The sequence below is a fragment of the Homarus americanus genome, unplaced genomic scaffold (genome assembly GCF_018991925.1).
Source record: "Homarus americanus isolate GMGI-L3 unplaced genomic scaffold, GMGI_Hamer_2.0 scaffold74, whole genome shotgun sequence".
NCBI classification, from domain to species: Eukaryota; Metazoa; Arthropoda; class Malacostraca; order Decapoda; family Nephropidae; genus Homarus; species Homarus americanus.
This window is the reverse complement of record NW_024716951.1, coordinates 3,778,545-3,801,083: the sequence shown is the minus strand read 5'-3', so window position 1 is coordinate 3,801,083 and position 22,539 is coordinate 3,778,545. Positions and strand designations below refer to the sequence as shown.

Genomic DNA, 22,539 nt, shown 5'->3' with positions numbered 1-22,539 from the left:
GGAATGGGAGCTTTCTGTATATTATACTCAGGAGTGATATTTTTGTATATAAAAAAATTATCATACAAGGGAAGTTCAATACATTACTAGTTGTATGAAATATGTGAAATGGTTTGTACTATTTTGCACTAAGTATCCAAAAGCTGAGAACTACCATATTTTTCGGCTTGGAAGATACACCCTGATTTTGGAGAAAAAAATTATACCTTTTTTTTGTGGATTAGCCCACCTGGGCACAGGTCACTGACCCACATCAGGGCCTAGGGGGTGAAAATGTAATAGTAATAACTATAAAGAAATACAAAAATTGAAACACAAAATCCAGAGAGAAACAATATATGTATGTTTTGTTGTCAAAGAGAAACAATTGAGACCCTGCAATTGTGTGTAAATGAGGCAGAAAGGCAGATCAGCAACCTGGGACTTGGTCACAATTTTTGTTTTGCCATATGGCAGCAGGGTCTACCAATATCTTCCCAGGCAGTAGTACCTCCCTGTTTAGTAGCTGCCTACTACCGACACCAGTGAAACTGTTGCTTGATACACAGCCCCTTTTGGCACAAATACATACACCTCATTGAATATCATCACTTCCTACTGCTTATCAGTCATCAATTTAAAAAAAAAATAAGGTGAAATCTTTAATACAGCACTCCTTTTATACACCTGGTCCCCTCCGCATCTAGCAGGCTGTAGTGTTTACATTCTTTCTCTGGTTTTTGTTGGTATGCCAACGACAGGAAATATTTTCCAACAGTAGACCCCATTGACAGGAAAGTTGCTTCAGACATAGGAACTTCCAAATTGTATCACAATCTTTTGATAGTTTGATTTTTAACCTCTGAATGTCAATTTGATAAATGCCTCTAACATTGATATGTTATCATAGATGGTAAAATTCACCCATGCCTCGTTAGCCTGTAATTCTGCTATTTTGAGGACAAATGAGCCACACTGTTTTACATCTGTCTGTCTTGAATAGAAACTGAACAAAATCCAAAGACTCGGTAAGCAACTCGGGAAATCTATCATTGAAATGTGCTGCCTTTTTTTGTTGCTTAATGTGTTATCAGCGTTCGCCTTCCCTGGACTGACCCGACTTGACACAAGGAGAGTAACTGCATTATTCCCTTGACCATAATTTATTGTCCTGACTTGACTAGACAGCACGTGGGCCATGTTCTTCAGTCCTTGACACCTGGACTATAGTTCTATAGGACTCATGATTTCAATGCGACCCCTTATGATGCATCTTGTGACCCCATTTGGGGTCGCTACCCCGTGTTTGGGAACCACTGGTCTTGTGACCAATGAGAATCCAAATCTCTTGGGGCATGTTAACTTTTAGAGAATTTTGAGGTTGATGACTGGCACCTACAAAATTTCTCCAGCTTGGAGTATCAAGCTGCTGAGGAAAAATATAAGAACTGTTTGGAGATAACCGTAATGAATTGCTTAAATTTGGAAAAATATTCACTTTACATAATAACCTAGTTGTATGTTGGGATAATGTCCAGGTGGCTTATGATGGTTGGTCCACAAACCAATCTACATTCATCTCCCTAATGGCAATTGGTGAGAAAAATCTGCACTGTTGAAGATGATCTGGTATATGCCTCATACAGTATTTGAGTAAAAAAAACCTGTGGGTTCAATGTTCATCTTCATACAGTACCTGTGACTGGAAACAAGGTGTATAAAGACAACTGACAAGAAATAATGGGAAAGGGTATGGTTGTGCATATCATACATCCATGTAACTGCACTACAATAATTCAATTTTCATAAAGATAAATTTGGGTCTGCCAAAACAATTGGCGAGTCCTCTTACAGGACAGGGATAGAAGTTCAGTCAAGTAGAAAACTTAATGCTTTTCCACAAAAAGTACTGTACTGTATGAGTATCGGGAAGTAACTTAAGTCAGCAGTGAGGTTGTTGATATTCACTGGTAAAGGTACATACATTTGTCATCAAGGAAATGCCAATCTAGTGCACGCGACAGCACCTAACCGGAGTTGGAACTGGGCCTCATTTTGTCTTGTCAATCAAAATGTATGTACGTGTGAAGGCACCTTAAAGGACCAGCTGATCATGTGGGTGATTTTAGAGGTAAAATTAGGATATATAACTAGGCTATTATAGGTTTAATTTTAAGAGGGAAGAAATTATTGTTCAAAAAGTAAAGGACTGCTCAGTCATTGTAGTAGTACTGCCCATGAAATAGTTGATAGGTTTTTTATCTTTCCCAACTCTTAACCCTTTCACTGCGTGGCTCGACTTTATTCACATTTTTATTTTTGTCCTTCACCGCGTAAATCGACTAGTCCACATTCTTAAAAAATAAAAATCCACTAACGTGTACCCCGACTACAGTCCTTCACGGTTTGAATTTCATGCCGACCCAGTAGATGCTGCCACCTAGCGGCGATGGGCAAGCTGGAGCTCCTGCCATCAAAAGATATAAACAGGACGAGGGAGACACTGCTAGATCGACGCCGATGAGGCCAACGTAGCTGCTCGTGTTTTTTGCTCATTTTCCCCATTTTTATTACAACTTTTTATATTGTATATATAAGGTTAGTATTTATTCTATAGATTCAATACTAGCACTTGGAGAGTGATAATCATTAAATTAGAAGGAAAATAAACGAGGTAAGTTGGGAAGTAAAATTATTTCTTGCATATGCCATGATGGAAAATTGTGACATTGTTTATTCATATTTTTTAGAGAATAATGGTATATGGTGATATTTTAAAAGTTTAAGAGTGCTATATGAATTATGCATTAGAAAGCAGTAGTGCAAAATTAATAGAGGAGAGAGGGAATAGAGCGACACAGATAACCAGAGCCAAACCTTGTCATATTGAGATGGGTTTTCCGATACTTCATGTTTTTCTTTGCCTTTCAGAAATGTCTTCAAAATGCAAGCGAAGTGTCACACAAGAATACATCGAAGCAGCGATTGCCCAGTCAGATAGTGACGTTTTATAGGAAAGACTTCTGGGTAGTAGATAATGACGAAAATTACCATGTTATTTACTTAGACTTTAGCAAAGCGATTGACAGAGTACCACAACAGAGGCTTCTGAGAAAAGTTAAGGCTCGTGGTATCAAGAGGAAAATTTTAAATCGGATAAAATCATAGCTTACCGATAGAACACAGAGGGTTAGCGTAGATGGTGTTAAATCTGAGTGGGGCTGTGTAACCAGTGATGTTCCCCAGCGGTCAGTACTGGGCCCACTCTTGTTCATAATCTACATAAACAATCTAAATACTGGGATCAGCAGTGACATAATCAAGTTTGCGGATGACACCAAAATAGGGCGGCAGATTAATTCAGGACAGGATGCAAATGCACTACAGGAGGATTTAAATAAACTGCAGGAGTGGTCAGGAAAATGGCAAATGATATTCGACACCAGCAAGTGCAGCGTACTTAATATTGGAAGAACAACTACTGTCAATGTATACAGCCTTAACAACATCAACCTTGAGAAGTCGACTTGTGTGAGCGACTTAGGGGTACTTGTAAGCCCGGACCTACGGCCTAGAAAACAGTGTGTTAATGTTCGAAATAAGGCAAACGGTATTAGGTTTTATATCTAGAAGTGTAAATAATAAGAGTGCGGAGTTCATATTGCAACTAAATCTTGCGCTAGTCAGGCCGCACCTCGATTATGCTGTTCAGTTCTGGTGCTCATATTATAGAATGGATATCAATTCACTGGAGTTGGGACTTGGAAACCTTCCATATTAAGATAGATTAAAGAAACTAAACTTGCATTATCTAGAAAGACAGAGTGCAGAGAGATATGATAGAAGTATTTAAGTGGGTGAAAGGAATCAATAGGGGAGATATAGATGTTCTTGTAATATCTGAGCAGGATAGGACTCGTAGCAACGGATTTAAGTTACATAAATTTAGGAAGGAAGCAAGGAACTGGTTCACAAATAGGGTGGTAGACGAGTGAAACAAGCTTAGCAACTTTGTAGTAAGTGCTGGGACGCTGGAAAGTTTAAAAGGAGGCAAGATAGATTCATGGACGATAGAGAGTGGTTGTAACTCAACAGGAGCTGCCATGCACAGGCTAACCGCACTATTGCAGACTCCATATGTTCTTACGAGTTAGAGGGGTGATTTCGATGACCCCGCCTGGCCGTCACCTGTAGCTAGCAGTGAGGAGAGTGGCGACGAGGAAGATGAGGGCGAAGCTGTAACTGATGAAAGCCAAAATGTACTTTTCCAGGAATATCTACCGGAGGGGATGGAATTACTCCTACATGGGCAAAGACTGAAAATGTGAAAGAACATCCACCTGTGCAACTTTAGGGTGAATCAAACTTCGCTAGTACCTCTGGACCTATTGGGTTCTTGGATTTAGCCCCAGTTGAATGTTTAGCAAGTTTTTTCCCAATGAAATTTATGCTCGTGTTGCTGCAGAAACAAATAGGTATGCTGCAGACATGATAAGATCAATGGAACCATTATCTGAGGTCAAGGTATCTGTGCTGGTCAGATGTTGCAGCAGGGGAAATGAAAGCGTTTGTGGCATTAAAAATCTGCATGGGACTTGTACACTCATGCGCCATAGTTTCGATGCACCCTCTACTGCTACTCCTGGCTGAAGGGTAGTAGTAGTAGTCGTCAGGGCTGCAAACCGAACGGTCCCCCTCTCGTATAGTGATGGTAAATAAAGTGTCATGAAGTCACTAAACCTGTATCGTGCATATATTATCAAATATTACTTCATGAACACGAGCTACCACATTTCACCACTGAACAATGGGGGGGGGCGTGTTGGTATAAAGCCAAGGCTACGACTTCCATTGAGTTGGGTAGAGGGTGCATGGAAACTATGGTGCATGAGTGTACATCAACTCGCTAGAGGAATATTGTCAATAAATTTTGGGTGACAACTATGACTGGATTTAGGTCTACCATGTCTAGACCTAGGTATGAACTCCTAAAATCATTCCTGCACTTTGCAAATAATGAGAGGGGAATCAATGAAGACAGATTTTATAAGATTAGCCCCATTCTTGACGTAGTTAAAGATTTGTATGTGTCTGCATATTCCCCACAGAAAGAACTAAGTGTAGACGAATCCATGCTGAAATTTAAAGGTAGGTTATTTTTCAAGCAATACCTACCATCTAAGCCATCGTCAAAGTGGGGAATTAAGCTGTGGTCATTGTGCGAGTCAGACAGGGTACTTGTTAAAATTTTGTGTGTACTGTACAGGTAATTTACGGCTGGGATTTGAAAACAATGATCATGTACTTTATGTTGACAACTTTTATACACGAGTATTCTACTCTTTGAAGACCTTAGAATGAATAACATTGGGGTATGTGGCACTGTTTGTGTTACCAGAAAGGGGCTGCCCAAAGATATGAGAAATGTGAAGATGAAATGGGTTGAATTGCCTGTTATATGGAACAATGAAAATAAAACATTGCTTGCCTGCACCTGGCAAGTTACGGGGAGAGTGAACATGCTGTCTACTGTGGAGTAAAGGAAGTGACTGGAAGATCTAAAAAGGGTGACAAAGGTAAATGGGGGGTGTCAATTTGTTGGACCAGTTTTGCTCGACCTGCCCGTACAGCAGAAAATCACATAAATGGTATCAAACACTGGCACTTTACCATTGAAACGGCATTAGTGCATTCACAAATATGTTAAACAGTGAACATACAGGTGCAAAGCTGAACCAAAGGGATTTCAGAAAGTCGTCAGGTTTGTTGGAAAACCATTCACCTACCCCTACCAGTCAAACACGTAGGGATAGTGAGATACCATTGGCCAACAGGCAAAGTGAAAGGCACTTTATAGCACAATATGAAGACAAGAAACAAAAGCCAGAATGTGTGGTATGCTCAATAGTACCAAAGCGAACCCTTGAACTTGTCGGCTTACCTGAGCAAGGTATTGGTGATAGTGAGGTTGTGTGCAGCACACTTGCTGAGGAGGAGTAGGCCATTGGGGTTATACTTGCCTAGTCCATTTCTCCCAATGATTCCCTGCCAAATGTCGGCAGAAAAGTAATCGGAGACGTGACCGATCGCCCAAGTGGCTAACAAGCCAATCTGTGGCGAAGAGGTTAAAAGTAAAAAGTAAAAGTATCTGCCAATTCTGTCATTAAAGTCACCAAGGAGCACAACCTTATCTTCTCTGGGGATAGAGGTTAGCACTATAAAGGTTGGCATAAAAGGCCTCCTTGATGCCTCTGCATCCAGTTTTGGGGTCGGCACAGCAGGAGTCTTGATGAAGAGGCTGTGTACTAGCAGGCGAAGACTTGGGCAAGTTGCTTCCCTGTTCACCACGGAGACTAGCCAGCAACGGTAGCTGAGAGCGAGAGGGAGCAAGCAGTGCTTGCACCATAACATTAACATAATGCTACCAAACTAGAGGCATTACACCACCCTGTGCATACACACACACATATATATATATATATAGATAGATAGATGTAGATAGATGTAGATAGATGTAGATAGATATATATATATATCACTAACATAAGGTATAAAATACGTGAAAGGTTATATGATCAAGGGAGGGTGAAGAAATATTTATAAATCACCTTACATAATAATATATGAGAGGTGTTTATCGTTAGGTACAAGATAAGGGTGGGTGCAACCATCACGCCAGATACTGTACTTGTTATCAGTGTAAGGTAGGTGCGGGCTCCACCGTACTACCCACTCGCTGCTATAGTGCTGCTTACACTGTCCAAGCTGTGGTGCTCCACCATTACATGCCAGAAATTCTCTTCAAGTAAGCTTGGTCAGTATTTCTTCAATAGGCATATAAATATTGTTTTAAAAGTAATTAGACTTTAGATTGCAGTCACTCTAATCTTTCTTAATTAGAATTTTTTTTAAATGTATAGAGCAGTGCTTTTCAACCTGGGTGACTAGTCATCATGGAGTGACCCAGGCTAGGTCCAGGGGTGACCTGATAGGCTGGGGTGACTAATAGGGGGTGATCTGGCTGTATAAATAAGTCTGGAACAATACATATCCTATGGCAATATAGGCTTTGACTTAGTAACTCCCGTTAGAATGGTTAGATTAGGATCATAGCTTACATGCCCCCTCCCCCACCCCAAAAAAAAAAAAAAATATTATATATATATATATATATATATATATATATATATATATATATATATATATATATATATATATATATATATATATATATATATAGAAAATGCCATAGCTGAGTTTCCCTTCTCACCTCCATCCTAGTGCAATCCAACATCACGTTAACCCCACAATGGTGACCCCCGGAGTAACGCACTCACACAGGATGGATGAGAAGCGGATCACTCTTCCAGTCTTCAATCACAACATTGAAGACTGTCGTTCAGATATCTAGACGGTCCGTCCCTCGTGACGATCTTCAGGAGTGAAGTGCTTCCCCATCTGGAGTACTGTCACCCCATCTGGTCCCCGAGATATGCTAGGGACTGTCAGTTGGTTGAAAATGTTCAAAGGAGGGCCACCAAGCTGGTGCCTGCACTTCGGCATCTCAGCTACCCTGCGAGATTGGAGCGCCTGAACTTGCCTAGCTTATACTACAGACGGGCAAGGGGGGACCTAGTTGAGGTTTATAAGCATCTCAGGGGGCACTACTCAGTTGAGTGTCCTTACTTGGAGCTGGCGGACGCTCGCCCCACAAGGGGTCACAGCTCAAGATTGAAGAAGCCGCAAGTCCGGAAAACCGTGAGGGCAAACTTTTTCGGAGTGAGGGTTGTAAACTCTTGGAACAATCTACCAGAAAGTGTTGTGACGGCACCGAGTGTGAGCTCTTTCAAGAGAAGACTTGACCAACACTGGAGCGGGTTCAGGTACATTCAGGAGCCGGTGCATGCCCAGTATTTGCCAACAGTGCGTGACAGAGACGTGACCGATCGCCCGGGCGGCTAGCGAGCCGACCTTTTGGTGAAGAATATAAAGGAAAAGAGTCGTGACCGATCGCCCAAGCGGCTGACAAGCCGATCAGTGGCGAAGAGGATAAAAGTAAAGTAAAGTAAATCTCTACAGAGGCAGCTCTCATCGGCTCTACAGCTACAGACGAACAGAAATACGTCGCCCTGGTCTGTTCCCTGCCCACAGAAGTTGCCACACAAGTTGCAGAAATCATCACTAAGCCCCCAGATGACAACAAATTCGCAGATCTACGAGATGCTCTCAAGAGGCGATACCAGCGGCCTGACACCAATTTCCTGCAAGACCTATCTGGTCTCTCCGTCGGCAACTCAACGCCTGCATGCCTCTGGGACTAGATGTGGAGACTCAACTCTCGCCACACAGACAGGCTTCCTGACACTATCCTGCACCAGCTTCACACTCAAGCTCCCTGCAGAAGTTCGTCTCGTCCTCTCGGCATTGGACTACTCGACTACCTCGGCGACCTATGCAGCCACGGCAGACAGGGTATTCCACCAATACACTGCTGTGCGCCATGCTGCCGCGAACAACTCAGCGGCCACACCGTCACTTTCCTCCTGTCTTGTCAACTGGATCAACGCTCCCCAGACGAGCAACACCTCACAAGACATGAGGGACTTACTACAGTTCCTACACCGCAGGATGGACACCCTCGAGCAGCTCTGCTCCTCCAAGCCTGCAGCTGCTCCTGCCCCACGCACTGTGTCCTCCCGACCCCAACACCCCCGTCCTGCCTCGGATGCCGCCGCCAGCCCCCAGCACAGTGTACCTACCTTCTGTTGGTACCATCAACGTTTTGGTGCTAAAGCTAGATGCTGTGAGGCTCCCTGCAACTACACGAGGAAGCGACATCGACGGAGATTGGTAGACGCCATAACCTCCGACACTATCAAGCAGCACATCACACGCCTTAATTTTGACCTTGACCACTTCACTCCTGCTGCCCGTCACGACCTACTACAAACACTACGACAGGCAGCTTCGACATTCAAGACTACTGCCCCACGCCAGCCTTCCCATCGCCCTGAACACATTCATCCCGCACCTTCTTCGCCAGTCTGCCCACCGTTGCCGCTCACAGCACCACCTCGCCCACAACATTTTTGAGTACCCTCTTTTCATCCTCGGGTACCTACTGCTCCTGACGTGGCCCCCTGCTCCTGATGAGGATCCTGCAGCCGGCCCTATGAACCCAGACACTCCAACCGGCGCCCCTGAGGACTTTACACCTGCCGCGAGAGAAGCACCACATCCCTCGCCTGTTCAACCTTCTACAACCTTCCTTCTCCCACAGATTCCACGTCACTAGACAGAGTCGTCTCCCGTAGCGGCAGACTGATCCACACCCCTACCCGTTATGTCTCGCATGTAGGATACAACCTTGCCGACAACAAGTCTCCTGCAGCGCTCGGGGGGGAAGGGGAGTATTGTAGTGGATACTCTCCTCTACTACTGCCATTTGTCGCTTACCAGCCGATCCCTTGTCGAGTTTCCCAGCCAAAGCCTCCTCCTATATAAGCTTCAGCCTAGCCGTGAAGGCCTCTACTCCAGCTCCCGAACCAACAAGACCTCTCAACAAGCTCCTCATCCAACACCTCCTCTCAGCAAGCTCCTAACCATGCAGCAACTTCCCAGCACCAAACTGCACTGTACATTCAATATATTTATATACAGAAAACCACCATAAAGAGTTTCCTTTCTCCAACCCATCCCGAGTGCGAGACATCACGAAACCCCACATGTGAAGTGAGCGGCGCTGCTGATTGGCTGAGGTGAAGGCAGTAATGGGTCATTTGCCGCAAAGTGAGGCCCATCACATTTGGAACTCGCTGCTGGTTGGCTGGTAAGCGGACGGAAAGTGATCAACCAACAGTTGTAGGGGAGAGTATCCACTACAGGTGACCCACCATGATAAATGGTTGAAAAGCACTGTAGACCATTCTTTTAACCCCCTTAAGGCTTCATTAAAATTTAAATTACAGTATATCCTCTAGGTTTAAAGAATGCATTCTAACTTTTTTTTTAATAAATTTTGAAAGACAACCAGGAAAGTTTTCTTATCGGATGAAATAAGACATATAGGAGAGAGTACAACTGGTTGGTGAGGGTGCTCAGAGGAGGATCAGCTTGTGGGTCGCGAGGGCCGCCAGGCAGGAGCGGAGGTGGTGGTGTGACTTGAAGACTGGCTGTAGGTAGAAAAAGAGAGGTAGGCCACAACAAGGTCAGGTCTTGTATTGCGCAGGTAGGCGTGGCTTAATAGTTGACCTCCGTCATGTAAGGCGGTGCTGGTTGACCTAGACCACTAGGCATACACTGGGGAATTCGCGGGGTCGGCTACTCAGTGACAAACAGCGTTTGTAGGGGAGGAATCCACTGCAGTACCACTTGCAACTCTTACTTTTACTTTTATCCTCTTCACCACTGATCGGCTCGTTAGCCGCTTTGGCGGCCTCGAAAACCCCCCCAGATTGGAACCAAAAAAAGCTAGCTATTTCTTGCATACGACATGACGTAAATATAATAAGAATTGCACAATTTTTAGAAAATCACGGTTTTCCATATTTTATTACTATAGCCATGGCAAGAAAATATTTAGATTAAAAGAACATTCTGAATATACTGGTACTGGTACACAGAATACTCGCTTCTTAAGAAAACAGCAACTCTGAGAATTTATCGTCATCATTAACTTGGGCTTCTGATGTGCTGGTACAGTACTTTGCTGTGGTTCACCTTCGCTGTAGGTTTGGGAAGTTCCTATCTTGCTTAGAGTATCTGCAGGGATTTCGTACTCATGGCATGATTTTCCATTTCTTCTTAATCCTGTCCAGATTGCTAGAATGGCATTAACCATTTTTGTTTTACTGCCATACGAATTTCTCAGTTTATTTTTTACTGTGTTTAACTGACTGAATGTTCGCCAAAACCAGTCATAACGGTGTCAAAGGAAATTTTTAAATTAACATTAAATAATTCTTGCAGTTTAAAGTACATTTTTAAAAAATCAGTATGATAATAATCGGTTTTAATAATGCTAGGAATCTGCCAGGCTTCTTTACAAAATAGCAAGAAAAAAGGTAGCAGCTAGATTTAAAGTTTGCCTGCTAGATCACATGCGGAAAAATAGTTAAAATGGCACCATTGTTCCAGACCATTGGAATTTAGGCAATCTTGTTCGAAGATCTTTTAGTGCTTTGTGTTTTTGAAGATATTTATAGTTATTTTTTTATTTTAAACTATAATGTGTTTTATGTTTTAAGATGAACAATTGGTGATAATTTTATATGAATATTCCATGATCTGTAACCAGCAAGCAATGGCCCGACCAACTGACAGCCAGTGTGTGTTGGACCTTAAGAGAGAACGAGCAAAATGCAGCTTCAACAAGGAAGAAATTACGAATCTTCTGGATGGTGGAGTAGAAAAGACTGCAAATCGCCGGCAAATAGGTAAGTCGTAATGCAAATTTAACCAAAGAAAGTAAATTGGAGTAGGACAAACAGAAGCCGATAATCTAGAGAGGTTAGGTCAGAGCGGGATTAGCTTGTATGACTTATAAACGGTATTATTATCGTTTAGGTCATCCAGCGATTTTAGGATTATATGTTACCACCATCCGAGAGTGGTTAGGGGTATTATTGGTAAATTTGCACTGTCACACCGCACTCTGTTAGAAAGTAAAAAATATATTTTTCTATTGTATTTGTATGTGCTTAGACCAAATATGACCTTCATTTCTGGCTGAAATTGCCCTTTTTTTCGATTTTTTTTTCGTTGGACGTTTTCTGTAAAAAAATAATGGCTAAGCGAATAAAAAATACACCAAGAAACACTAGAAAAACTAAAACCTAACCTAACCGACTCTCGCCATATGATGGAATCACCAATTTCTTACCTTATTGGGCTGATTCTTGTTTGTCGTTGGATTCTGAGATTCTTACACAATGTCACATATGTTGGTCTTTGCAATATTTACATTCAGTCTTGCACTTAGTACACTTTACTGAGGAACACCATGCGATCGAAAAAATTCTACAGTTTTTGTTTTTTTTTCCCAAAAACTCAATCAGTATACAGTACTATTTTACTGATTCACAAGTACAGTACAGTACATTTAAGTAACATAAGAATTACTTTGCAGAGGACCTCTTCCTTTCGGACCCAGAATTTCTTGACCCAATTCGACCTGAATACATGAGCCATGAAGACCGGTATGCCAATGAATTGCGGAAAGCATGTCACATGGTTCGCAAGTTTAATGAAGATGAGAAGGTCCAGCAAATTGTTGGGCAGATGGAAGGAATAAGGTAAGAAAATTTAGGAACTCATTAATAATGATTTTTTGACCAGATGTCAACCATGGAACTCTATACAGTATTAATTTGTTTACAGGGAGATAGAAAAAAATACTTTACAGTATACTGTATTATTATTATTATTATTATTATTATTATTATTATTACAACATTAATATTTTTTTATGACTAGTATCATTTTTATTATTATTGTATATATTTTTTCTTAACCTACCCATAAATCTCTATAGAACAAACCATAAGTACTATACAGTACTCAATGAAGGCTAAGGTCTTAAGAACCAAGAAAAGCTTAAACCCATAAGGGTTGGGCTTGATATAAAGTTTACCCTTATTCACATCAACAACCCTAACTTAAAAATGATAATGTGGGAGGCAACAGTTGCCATGTTGCACAGAACTAACAAGCTATGATCATTATACAATGCATGTGTGCTCTATTATGCTTAAGCTCAATTTTAAAGCTTGATGTTAAACCACTTCACATGTGATGCCTTATATGAGGAGAAGCTCAGTTCCTGATCCCATCAGCTCAGTGGCCCCATGAATCTTGGGCCTTAAAACTAATTTTACATGGAAATTGATGGAAAACAGGAGGATACCTTGTCACTTAGCCCCAGGACATTCAGAATTAGACATTGTTTGTATTTTTATCGGTGTTAGGGTAAGGTCTGTTTGTTTCCTTGCTTTTTCACAGGTGAACAGCTTAAGATAGCAATCAGGTTAGTCTTGACCTTAAGTAGATGGATGAAATGATTCCCAGTACAGTGGTCCCTCGATTAACAAACGGTCAAATTAACGAAATTTCGGTTAACGAATTAGCTCCCATTAGGATTTTCAGTTCGATTAACGAACAAAACTTCGATTAACGAAATCCTTACGAGAAACATGCTTTGTTGTGTGCATCAGCTGATCGGCCAGTCCGCCAATACAGTAATTGGTTCTATGTTTACATTCGTTTCCAGTGGAGTAAATATCAAGAAAGTTAGTCTCTTGAATATTTTTGCATTTTTACATTAAAATTATTGGTCATTCTGAAATTTAGTTAACATATTGATAATATACAGGGCAGAAATTATTATGAAACATGAAAAAGGCATTAGAACCAATACAGTTATCTATTGTTTTTTATGTATTATTGTACAGTATACTGTACAGAACTGTATTTAGTTTATATTTATATGTTTTGTTATTTCTATTACCGGTATTCAGTACTTTGTCTGTATACTTTTTCTGAGAGTTGGAACCAATTACCCAATATCCCATTGAAATAATAGATTCAGTTAAAGAAATTTTCGGAGAACGAACGACTCTGTGGAACCAATTGTGTTCGGTAATCGAGGGACCACTGAATCAAGTTTAGCATGTCTACTGCTCACTAGGTGAATTGCAAGTTTGCAGAAGGACCTCTTGGCATGTGTCTGTTCATAAATATTTCAGGTAACTCTCGCTCTGTGTCAATGAGAAACCTACCTCCCTTTTTCCAGATGGTTTATTGCAATGAACTGCTCAATCCTAGTGTAAAGTTATTAATGTTGGCTTGATGCTGAGATCTTATTTTATGTGTTTCAAGTTTAGTTACAAACTTTAACACTTGATGGAATTAAGATGGCCATTGACTGTAATGTTAAGCAAAATTTCAATGCCCAGGGGGAACAAAGCAAGAAATTCATAGATGAATTACTATTCATAGAAAATATATGAATCTTTTATTATTATGCACCCCCTCCTTTTAGCTGGGGAGTAAAGTTAATATAGTATTTATATGATTAATGCGGTCAGTGCTGTTCTGCACAGTACAAGGGTATTAAGAAATTTCATAAGGATTCATTCATTTGTATTTTTCAGAACTCTGATGGGGTCAGGACTAGGTGTGGCACTTACAAAAGATGGAAACCCTCTGGCCTTGCATTATGTTATGTTTCTCCCTGCAATTATGGGTCACGGGACTGTTGATCAACAAGCAGAGTGGATGGGTCGTGCATGGGCTGGACAGATCTTTGGCACATATGCCCAGGTGAGAGGATTTTCCCATTATTATTTATTTGTTTATGTGTGTGTATCTACACACACACACACATACATACATACAATACAGGGATTATACATTCCTTTCCACACAAGTAAAAATGTCCCCCCCCCCATCAGCAAATGTTATTCGTAGTAATTTTGAGAACCTAATCCTCACGAATTTTAAGTGTGTGTATATATATATATATATATATATATATATATATATATATATATATATATATATATATATATATATATATATATATATATATATATATATATATATATATATATATATATATATATATATATATATATATATATATATATATATATATATATATATATATATATATATATATATATATATATATATATATATATATATATATATATATATATATATATATATATATATATATATATATATATATATATATATATATATATATATATATATATATATATATATATATATATATATATATATATATATATATATATATATATATATATATATATATATATATATATATATATATATACACACACACACACACAGTGGTCCCTCGGTTAACGAAATTTCGGTTAACGAATTACCTTCCATAAGAATATCCAATTCGGGTAACGAACAAAAATTCGGTTAACGAAATTCTTACGAAAATGTTTCAACGTGCTTTGGCTTGCTCACCAACTGGAATATTAGTCCGCCAATTTGAATGTAAACATGCAATAGTGTGCACTAGACTAAAATTTTAGTATTCATTTTGTACATTATTTTGATTACATGTACAGTACAGCTTTGCCCTTAGGACAGAGTATGCACGTAAATGAGTTTCAATAAATGAATAAATTTACATATATCGAGCCAAAATAATAGTTGAAAAACTTTATGTAGACAGAGCTTAGATGGCTAAATTTTAGAATGACCAATAATTTTAATATAAAAAATGCACAAAAATATTAAAGAGCACAATTTTCTTGATATTTACTCCACTGGAAACGAATGTAAACATCGAACAGATTACTGAATTGGCAGACTAGCCCATCAGCTGATGCTCACAACAAAACGTGATGTTCGTAAGGATTTCGTTAATCGAATTTTTGTTCGTTACCGAATTGAAGGTAATTCGCTAACCGAAATTTCGTTAACCGAGGGACCACTGTGTGTGTGTGTGTTTGTTCACTTCCAAGATTTAAGAGTGCTCATGAATTGTAAGTAATGTATATACATACTGTACTTTTTATTGCAGACAGAGTTGGGTCATGGAACATTCCTTCGAGGTCTTGAGACAACTGCCACATATGATCCAGATACTCAAGAATTTGTTTTGCATTCTCCAACCATCACAGCAACCAAATGGTGGCCTGGAGGATGTAGGTCTATGAGTTATGAAGTATGCACATTTTTAGAAGATTTATATTAGTTAATGTGCCTAATGCAGTTTATAGATTGAAAAACGATATTGCAGTACAGTACCATTATGGGTATATAGATGAAAAATGTGTAATAGTTCAAAGTACTGTATGCCTTTTTCTAGGCTTCTTGCTGAACATTTTCTCTTGGTTAAAAAGAAAGTCATGATTTTTGTAAAATTATTTAAGTGAGGCTGATGACTGGAATTAGTGTTATCATAACCATTGTTACTGAACAGATTTCATTCGGACATATTTTTCTCAAACAGACAACTTGAAACAATTTAAAATATTTGGTCTTTTCCATCAGTGGGCAAGACTGTGAATTATGCTGTCGTCATGGCTCAATTGTACACTAAGGGTACTTGCCATGGAATCCACCCATTTATTGTCCAACTTAGGGATGAAGAAACTCATCAGAGCATGCCAGGTGAGTCTTAACAGTGAACATTCTGTGAAAAGTAACATAATTTGTTAGGCAGTATCAAGGTCAATAGAGATATTTTTTGTCTGTCTTCAGTACTTCTTACTTTGTAACTGCTTTATTGGTGTGTTTTGTGTTTCTAGTTTGTGTTTATACAGTTAACCCTTAATTTTCATGGAGGTTACATTCTTAAAGAACACTTCGGATGTGGAATCTGTGAAACTGAAAGTTAACAGCTTACAGGAAAATTTGGGATGCATTATGGGCCCTGAATTTCAACCATTAGCCCACTACATTTAATACTGAAAAATTCTAACTACCATTCTATATTATACAGTATTAGGGATTTGAAAGTTTTGGATTATGTGCCTCACATAAAATATTTCGGAATGAGAATGAAAGACTCCTAAAAACATGGTGTAGCTGCATGTGACCACTGATCTTGTAAATACATGTACAGGTAAACCTCGAGATACTATATTCCCTGTCAACTAATACAGTATTTATCATACAACTTTGCATTGCTACCTACTATTCTTCAGCCTTTTGTAAACCCTAATTTTATGTACTAAAACTTTTAGGTGTCACAGTTGGAGAGATTGGTCCAAGGCTTGGATTGAATACAAATGATAATGGGTTCCTGAGGTTTGACCACTGCCGAATTCCTCGAACAAACTTACTCATGAAACATTCAAAAGTTTTGGAAGTGAGTTTCAAATCTTTATATTAACCCTCTGGTAGTCTTGACCATGGTCGTAAATCTCATCCCCTCGCATCTTTCAACGCAGGAATGGTTTTCCATTTTAACCCCTACACCCTGGGCTAGGGTGCCGCTGGCCATATCCCTCATTCGGGTAAATCGAGAAAAATAAACTTTTCCAAAAATTATTTTTAACCTTTTTAAATGATAAAACAATCAAAAAAGTAAAAAAAAAAAAACTATATATTGACCCTCTAGAAACTTCCCTGGGGCCACAGTGGCGAGGGAGATAAAGGGAGAGTGTTGTTTTGATGGCTAGTGCTCGTGGTCACTACGCACTTGCCAGCCATTTTCTGCTTGCCTTTGTGTCCAGGATAGCCAATAATGCATATATACTTGATTAAAATAGTGTTACTGAAGCCCTGTATTTTTGTTAGTTTATGGTTTATGTCTTGACAATGTAGAACATAAGATAATATTCCTTGGAATGTTAACAAAAAATTTAATTTTTACTCAGGATGGAACTTATGTGAAGCCTGCTAATGATAAACTTGCTTATGGCACAATGGTATTTGTGAGGGTTGCTATCTGCTTTGACTCTTATCGGCAACTACAGCGAGCAGTGACCATAGCAACCCGCTACTCTGCTGTTCGTCATCAGTCTGAATTAGTCCCCGGGTAAGATTTGGTATGAGTATTTTTTATGTACTTGGCCTACAAAGTAAGAACACATGGTGTATTCTTGTTAGTGACTGGTTCTGTGTTGAAGATAGTAATGGAGATTAGACCAAGGATGTTGATGACCAGTCTTTTTGCTAAATTCCAGACTGTTGGCTGAGTGAATAATAATTACTAAAGATGAAAAGTTATTTCTCCACATTGACCATGTGACTAATTTTCAGGTTAGGCTTTTCTAGTACACCTTGGAACATTTATGAGTCAATCCAGGGCATCATATCACTCATAGATTGAGATAACATAAGTAAATGTCAACAGTTTCATGGAAGTTAAATGATTTTAGAGACTATAAATCTTAATACCCTCTTGTTCTTTTTTTAATATACTGTATCATAATGGGAACTCAACTTCATTAAACCAAAGGATATACAGATGACAAAGTGAAATAAAATGACAATTTATTTACAAAAATAAGTTTATACATGTATTAACATTAGAAAGAAATATTTTTTTAATTCAAAATTACACTAGCTTCACTAGATGTTTTAAAATACAAAATAAAGCTGAATTTATGATAATAATTGGTGGTGTAAATATAAAGGATACAATTTAGCTAACAAACTGTAAGGAAATATCACTAGTGCTCAGTATGGTGTCATAGAACTCAAGGTTAATAATAACTATAGATTAATAACAATGCCAGGGTAAACAATGTACAAGTATCATAAGTTCACTAGTGCTCAAACATGGGTCATGTAACTCATGATTCACAATAATTCTTCGAGAGACAATAATATTAATAGAACAAGCAAAGGTGGAGAGGAGTAGGACTCTCACAAGAACACAAAGTAAAGTTTCTACAAAATGACAAATCAGGTCACTGAGGCAAACACGCCAAATAACAAAGATGACCAGAAACTTCACTTACTTATGTTTGACTGAACTGACAGCACCTCTTGCAGAGACAGACAATAATAATAAAACCACCCCCTGAGGTTGAGTCAGGGTAGCTTTTCACAAAAGCCACCTTCCAGAGAACACAGCCAATGCTGCTTGTGTTGTATCCATGAGAGTACTATTCCCTCCAGGAACTAAGCACTTCTATTTATACCCAATCTGCATAAAATGTGGCAAGCTGAAGTCATCTATTTTTGGGGATCTCATGCAGATCAGGAACCATTGCTTATTTCACCTTATGACTAAATGGAGTGATTAAGTTAGATTATAACAGAAACCAACCAGTCCCAGAAACTAACAGACCCAGGGTATAATTGGTTTTGTTAAGTTTGGGTTGGTTCTTCTTGTCATTATTTTAATTACAGTAGTACCCCAATTTACGCGGTCAATTGAACCCACAGGGTACCGCGTAAAGTGACCAACAGAACATATGGGATTAATTCCAATAGAGACTGGCCCGACCCCCAAACTCCACTTTTTGACGACACAACTATGTTGTAGTAAAAATATTATCTTAACTTTATGATGGTATGCACACACAATTAATATAGAAGAGTTTAGGCTAGGAAAAAATGAAGGTTAAGTTAGGAAAAATAAAGGTTAGGTTAGGAAAAATAAAGGTTGGGTGTAACACTTACGTTAGTAGAAGAGATGGATCGGCATAGGGGGATGGAGGCTGGTTCCGAGGCAGATTACTGGCCCTCAGGTGAATCACCATTACTAGGTGAATCACTATCAGTCATAGTTGTCAGGGCCTCCCTGACAAATCCCTCAAAGTCACTTTCACTGGCTCTGGCTGGCTGTGGTGGGTTGCGGGCGAAGAACTCGGTAATGCTTTTTTGACAGCTAGTGTTGATGTTGTCTTAATACACCTTGATGTACGGCTCCATAGTCTGCACCTGCCGGGTATGGAAGACTTCATAGCGGTCATCGTCAGGGTCGTTGGAAAGGAAGAGCTTTAATTTCTCTGCACACTCGATGGCACCCTTAATATTACTATGCGTTAATTTGTGTTCTTCTGGGATTGACGCACCACTTTCCTCTTCACTGACGTTATCATCTTCCAACATCTCGTCGGCAGTCATTTCAGGATCTCTGATCACCTCCAGGATGTCTTCGTTGGTGGTCTTGGAGAAGCCTTCAGCTGTAATACTGTGCGCAGCTTCTCTTGCAAGGTCCAATGCCACTGTCACAGACTGAACCTCACCAGTCACAGGTTGACTGCCTCTCACCTGGTATACCATGCAACACATGCCTCCATGCGTGACGAATCGTAGCTATAGACAGCTGATCCCATGCCTCCACCAAGAAGTCTACAGCTTGTTTGACGTTAAATTTTTTCCAAAACTGTTTGACGAGAACTTCTTGAGTCACCACCTCTTGTTCCTTGTCCTCGTCGCTTTTGCTCTCGCTATCGGTGTCACCCAGCTTACCCAACTCATCCTTGGTGTTGGTACAGTCGTTCAGGAGCTTGAATTTCTTTGCCGAGTATGCAGCTTTCACATTGCAGATCAACTCCTGGTCCATGGGCTGGATTAATGACGTAGTGTTGGGAGGAAGGAAGACCACTTTTACGTTGGGGTGACGATCCATAAGTAGGGGCGAGTGTCCTGGTGCGTTGTCAAGGAGCAACAAAATCTTGAATGGAACATTTTGTTGCTCGCAGAATTTCTTCACGTCGGGAATGAAACGGTCATCAAACCAGGAGAGTGACAGAGCAGAGAACATCCACGCCTTGCGTGCGGTCAGCCAGTGGACATTAATCTTGCGCATGTCCACGTTCTTGTAGGCTTGCGGGCTGTGTGAATCACCGATAACTTGGGTTTACTAGTACCGGAGGCATTGGTGGCAAAGAGGACGGTGATGCGCTCCTTCTGCAACTTCCGACCCCGAATCTTGCTGGCAGACTGGACAATAAAAGTCTTGGTAAGCAGCTTTTTCCAAAATAGGCCGGATTCGTCCATGTTGAACACCTAGTCGTCAGTGTACTGCCCTTCCTCCATAACCTCACGTAAGAACGGAGGAAAATCTCTAGCCACCACACGGTCAGCACTCGCTTCTTCACCACCAATGTTGATGTTGGTGATATTGTTCCTCTTCTTAAACCTATGCAGCCAACCAGAGGAAGCATTGAAGGGTTTGGGCTCTGCAATTCCCATCTTACATGACACTGCTGCGTACAGTTCACATGCGTACTCTTGAACGGATCGCGTGTCCACCGCCATGTTGCGTCGCGCCTGACGAATCAAGTAACTCGCCAGCAAATTTTCCACCTTTAGCAGCACCTTGTTCTGGCAATACTTGATCATTGAAGCACCTGCAGACTTTGTGATTCTCATGTGCTCTTTGATCTTGGCTGCATCCTTCTTAATAGTACGAATCGTAGATTCGTTGACTTCATGCTGGCGCGCGAGATCAGCTTGACGTGTTCCTTTCTCCAAATCTTGAATTATCTGGTATTTCACTTCGTAGCTTAGGGAACGTCGTATCTTCTTTGGCTTAGGGCGGCTGGATCCAGGTAAGGAAAGGTTTTTCTCTGGTGGCGGTGGTCCGGCGGAAGCCATTTCACAGAACAATGGATGCACGTATACACGGTGTGGCCTGGAGGGATGAAACTGCCGCGGTTAGGTCAAGCGTCGTCTTTCCTCCCTCCCTCCCGCGGGTGGACACGTCATATTACTTTAAACCAATCACAGCTAGCAGCGGAGGGAGGTAAGGATGCATGGCCAATCACAGTCCGATACGTCATATGACGTCACTGATAACGCAACATAGACATGCACTGCGCAACCTTACCGCGCGGCTTGCCCAGGCGGGAGCAGGCGGGAGGGTCGAATTTAAAAATAGCGTCGAGCCAGACACTCTGCGCGTATATGGGTAGATGCACCGCGGAAAGTGAAAGTTCGGTTCTGGCAAGGCGCCGCGTAAATGAGAAATCGCGGAAAGTGAAACCTCGTAAAGCGGGGTAATACTGTATTATTATTTATATTATTTCAGTATTATTATTATTAAACAGGATGGCATTCAGCAGTTAGGCATTTACTCCCAACCCTCTAGCAGTAGGGTGGTAGTGCAGGGGCTTATTTCACCATTGCCAAGTATATCTCATAGTTTACTCATAATGTTATTGAGTGTACAAGGTGAGATCTCAGACATCTCATCCAGATGAGAATTAAACCATGATCATTCACTTTCAAGGAATCCATAGTCATACTCTTAATAGCTTCTTTTTTTTTAGACAAACTATTTTGCCTGGATAGTTACACTGTCTTACACAGGAAGAGATTTCCTGATGTACATGATTACGAATAATATGAAATTTGGCTAAAAGTTTAACCAAAATTTGTTCTTCATCCTCTCATTCATTTCTTTCCTTCAGAGCTCCAGAACCGCAGATCCTCGATTATCAGACTCAACAGTATAAGTTGTTACCACAGATAGCCACTATATTCGGCATTCATTTTGCAACTAAAGATGTTTGGGACACCTACAATGAAGTGACAGGAAATATCCAAGTAGGCAATCTAGATCTTCTGCCTGAGGTAAGTTGTGTATTGCTCTCATGTACAGTGTTCAGTAAGGTTGTTTTGTGTAATACTGTACTGTGAAATTATTTAACTATTTTTTTTTCACATCCACAACCCCATTTCTCATACAGCAATAGTTAGCTGGGAATTATATTAATGGTCCACATAAACTGTTACTAGAGGAAGTGATAGCTTTTGAGATGCTAGAATCAGCTTTAAAGATGCTAGAATCACTAACTTAATAACAGTCATTCCCATCACGACTTTCAAGCTGTGGATACATATGTCCTACAAAGGAAAGACATCTTGTTATTTCTCAAAAAAATTTGTGCGGTGTTTCACTGCACATGGCCATGTGCTCTGTGTAAGAAAGGTGATGGGATCAACTCAGTATTGTGCAATGAGTGTGGAAGGTTGGTATACAAGAGGAATAAATGGAATAAATGGCAGACTGCAGGATGTTGCTGACTTTAAGTGTTCTGTGTGTGCAGGTAATCATGTAGCATAAGCAAGGCTGGAAAAACTCAAACACTAGGGATATAT

General features: G+C 40.2%; 1 protein-coding gene across 6 annotated transcripts in view; it reads left to right on the top strand.

Moving 5' to 3' along the window:
- Window positions 1-6,591: 6,591 nt before the first annotated feature.
- LOC121858649 (probable peroxisomal acyl-coenzyme A oxidase 1) overlaps window positions 6,592-22,539 on the top strand; it is a 32,166-nt gene continuing 16,218 nt past the window's right edge. For 2 of the 6 annotated variants that reach the window (XM_042355192.1, XM_042355193.1), the window contains exons 1-9: window positions 10,652-10,705; window positions 11,276-11,414; window positions 12,107-12,272; window positions 14,130-14,298; window positions 15,548-15,671; window positions 16,021-16,140; window positions 16,716-16,840; window positions 17,352-17,512; window positions 21,849-22,011. In XM_042355192.1, the coding sequence (XP_042211126.1) occupies window positions 10,667-10,705; window positions 11,276-11,414; window positions 12,107-12,272; window positions 14,130-14,298; window positions 15,548-15,671; window positions 16,021-16,140; window positions 16,716-16,840; window positions 17,352-17,512; window positions 21,849-22,011 (1,206 nt within the window). In that variant the 5' untranslated portion in view covers window positions 10,652-10,666. Of the gene's footprint in view, window positions 6,794-10,651; window positions 10,706-11,170; window positions 11,415-12,106; window positions 12,273-14,129; window positions 14,299-15,547; window positions 15,672-16,020; window positions 16,141-16,715; window positions 16,841-17,351; window positions 17,513-21,848; window positions 22,012-22,539 lie in introns of those variants that run through there. The other 4 variants (XM_042355196.1, XM_042355195.1, XM_042355197.1 and 1 more) reach the window with 4 other exon arrangements.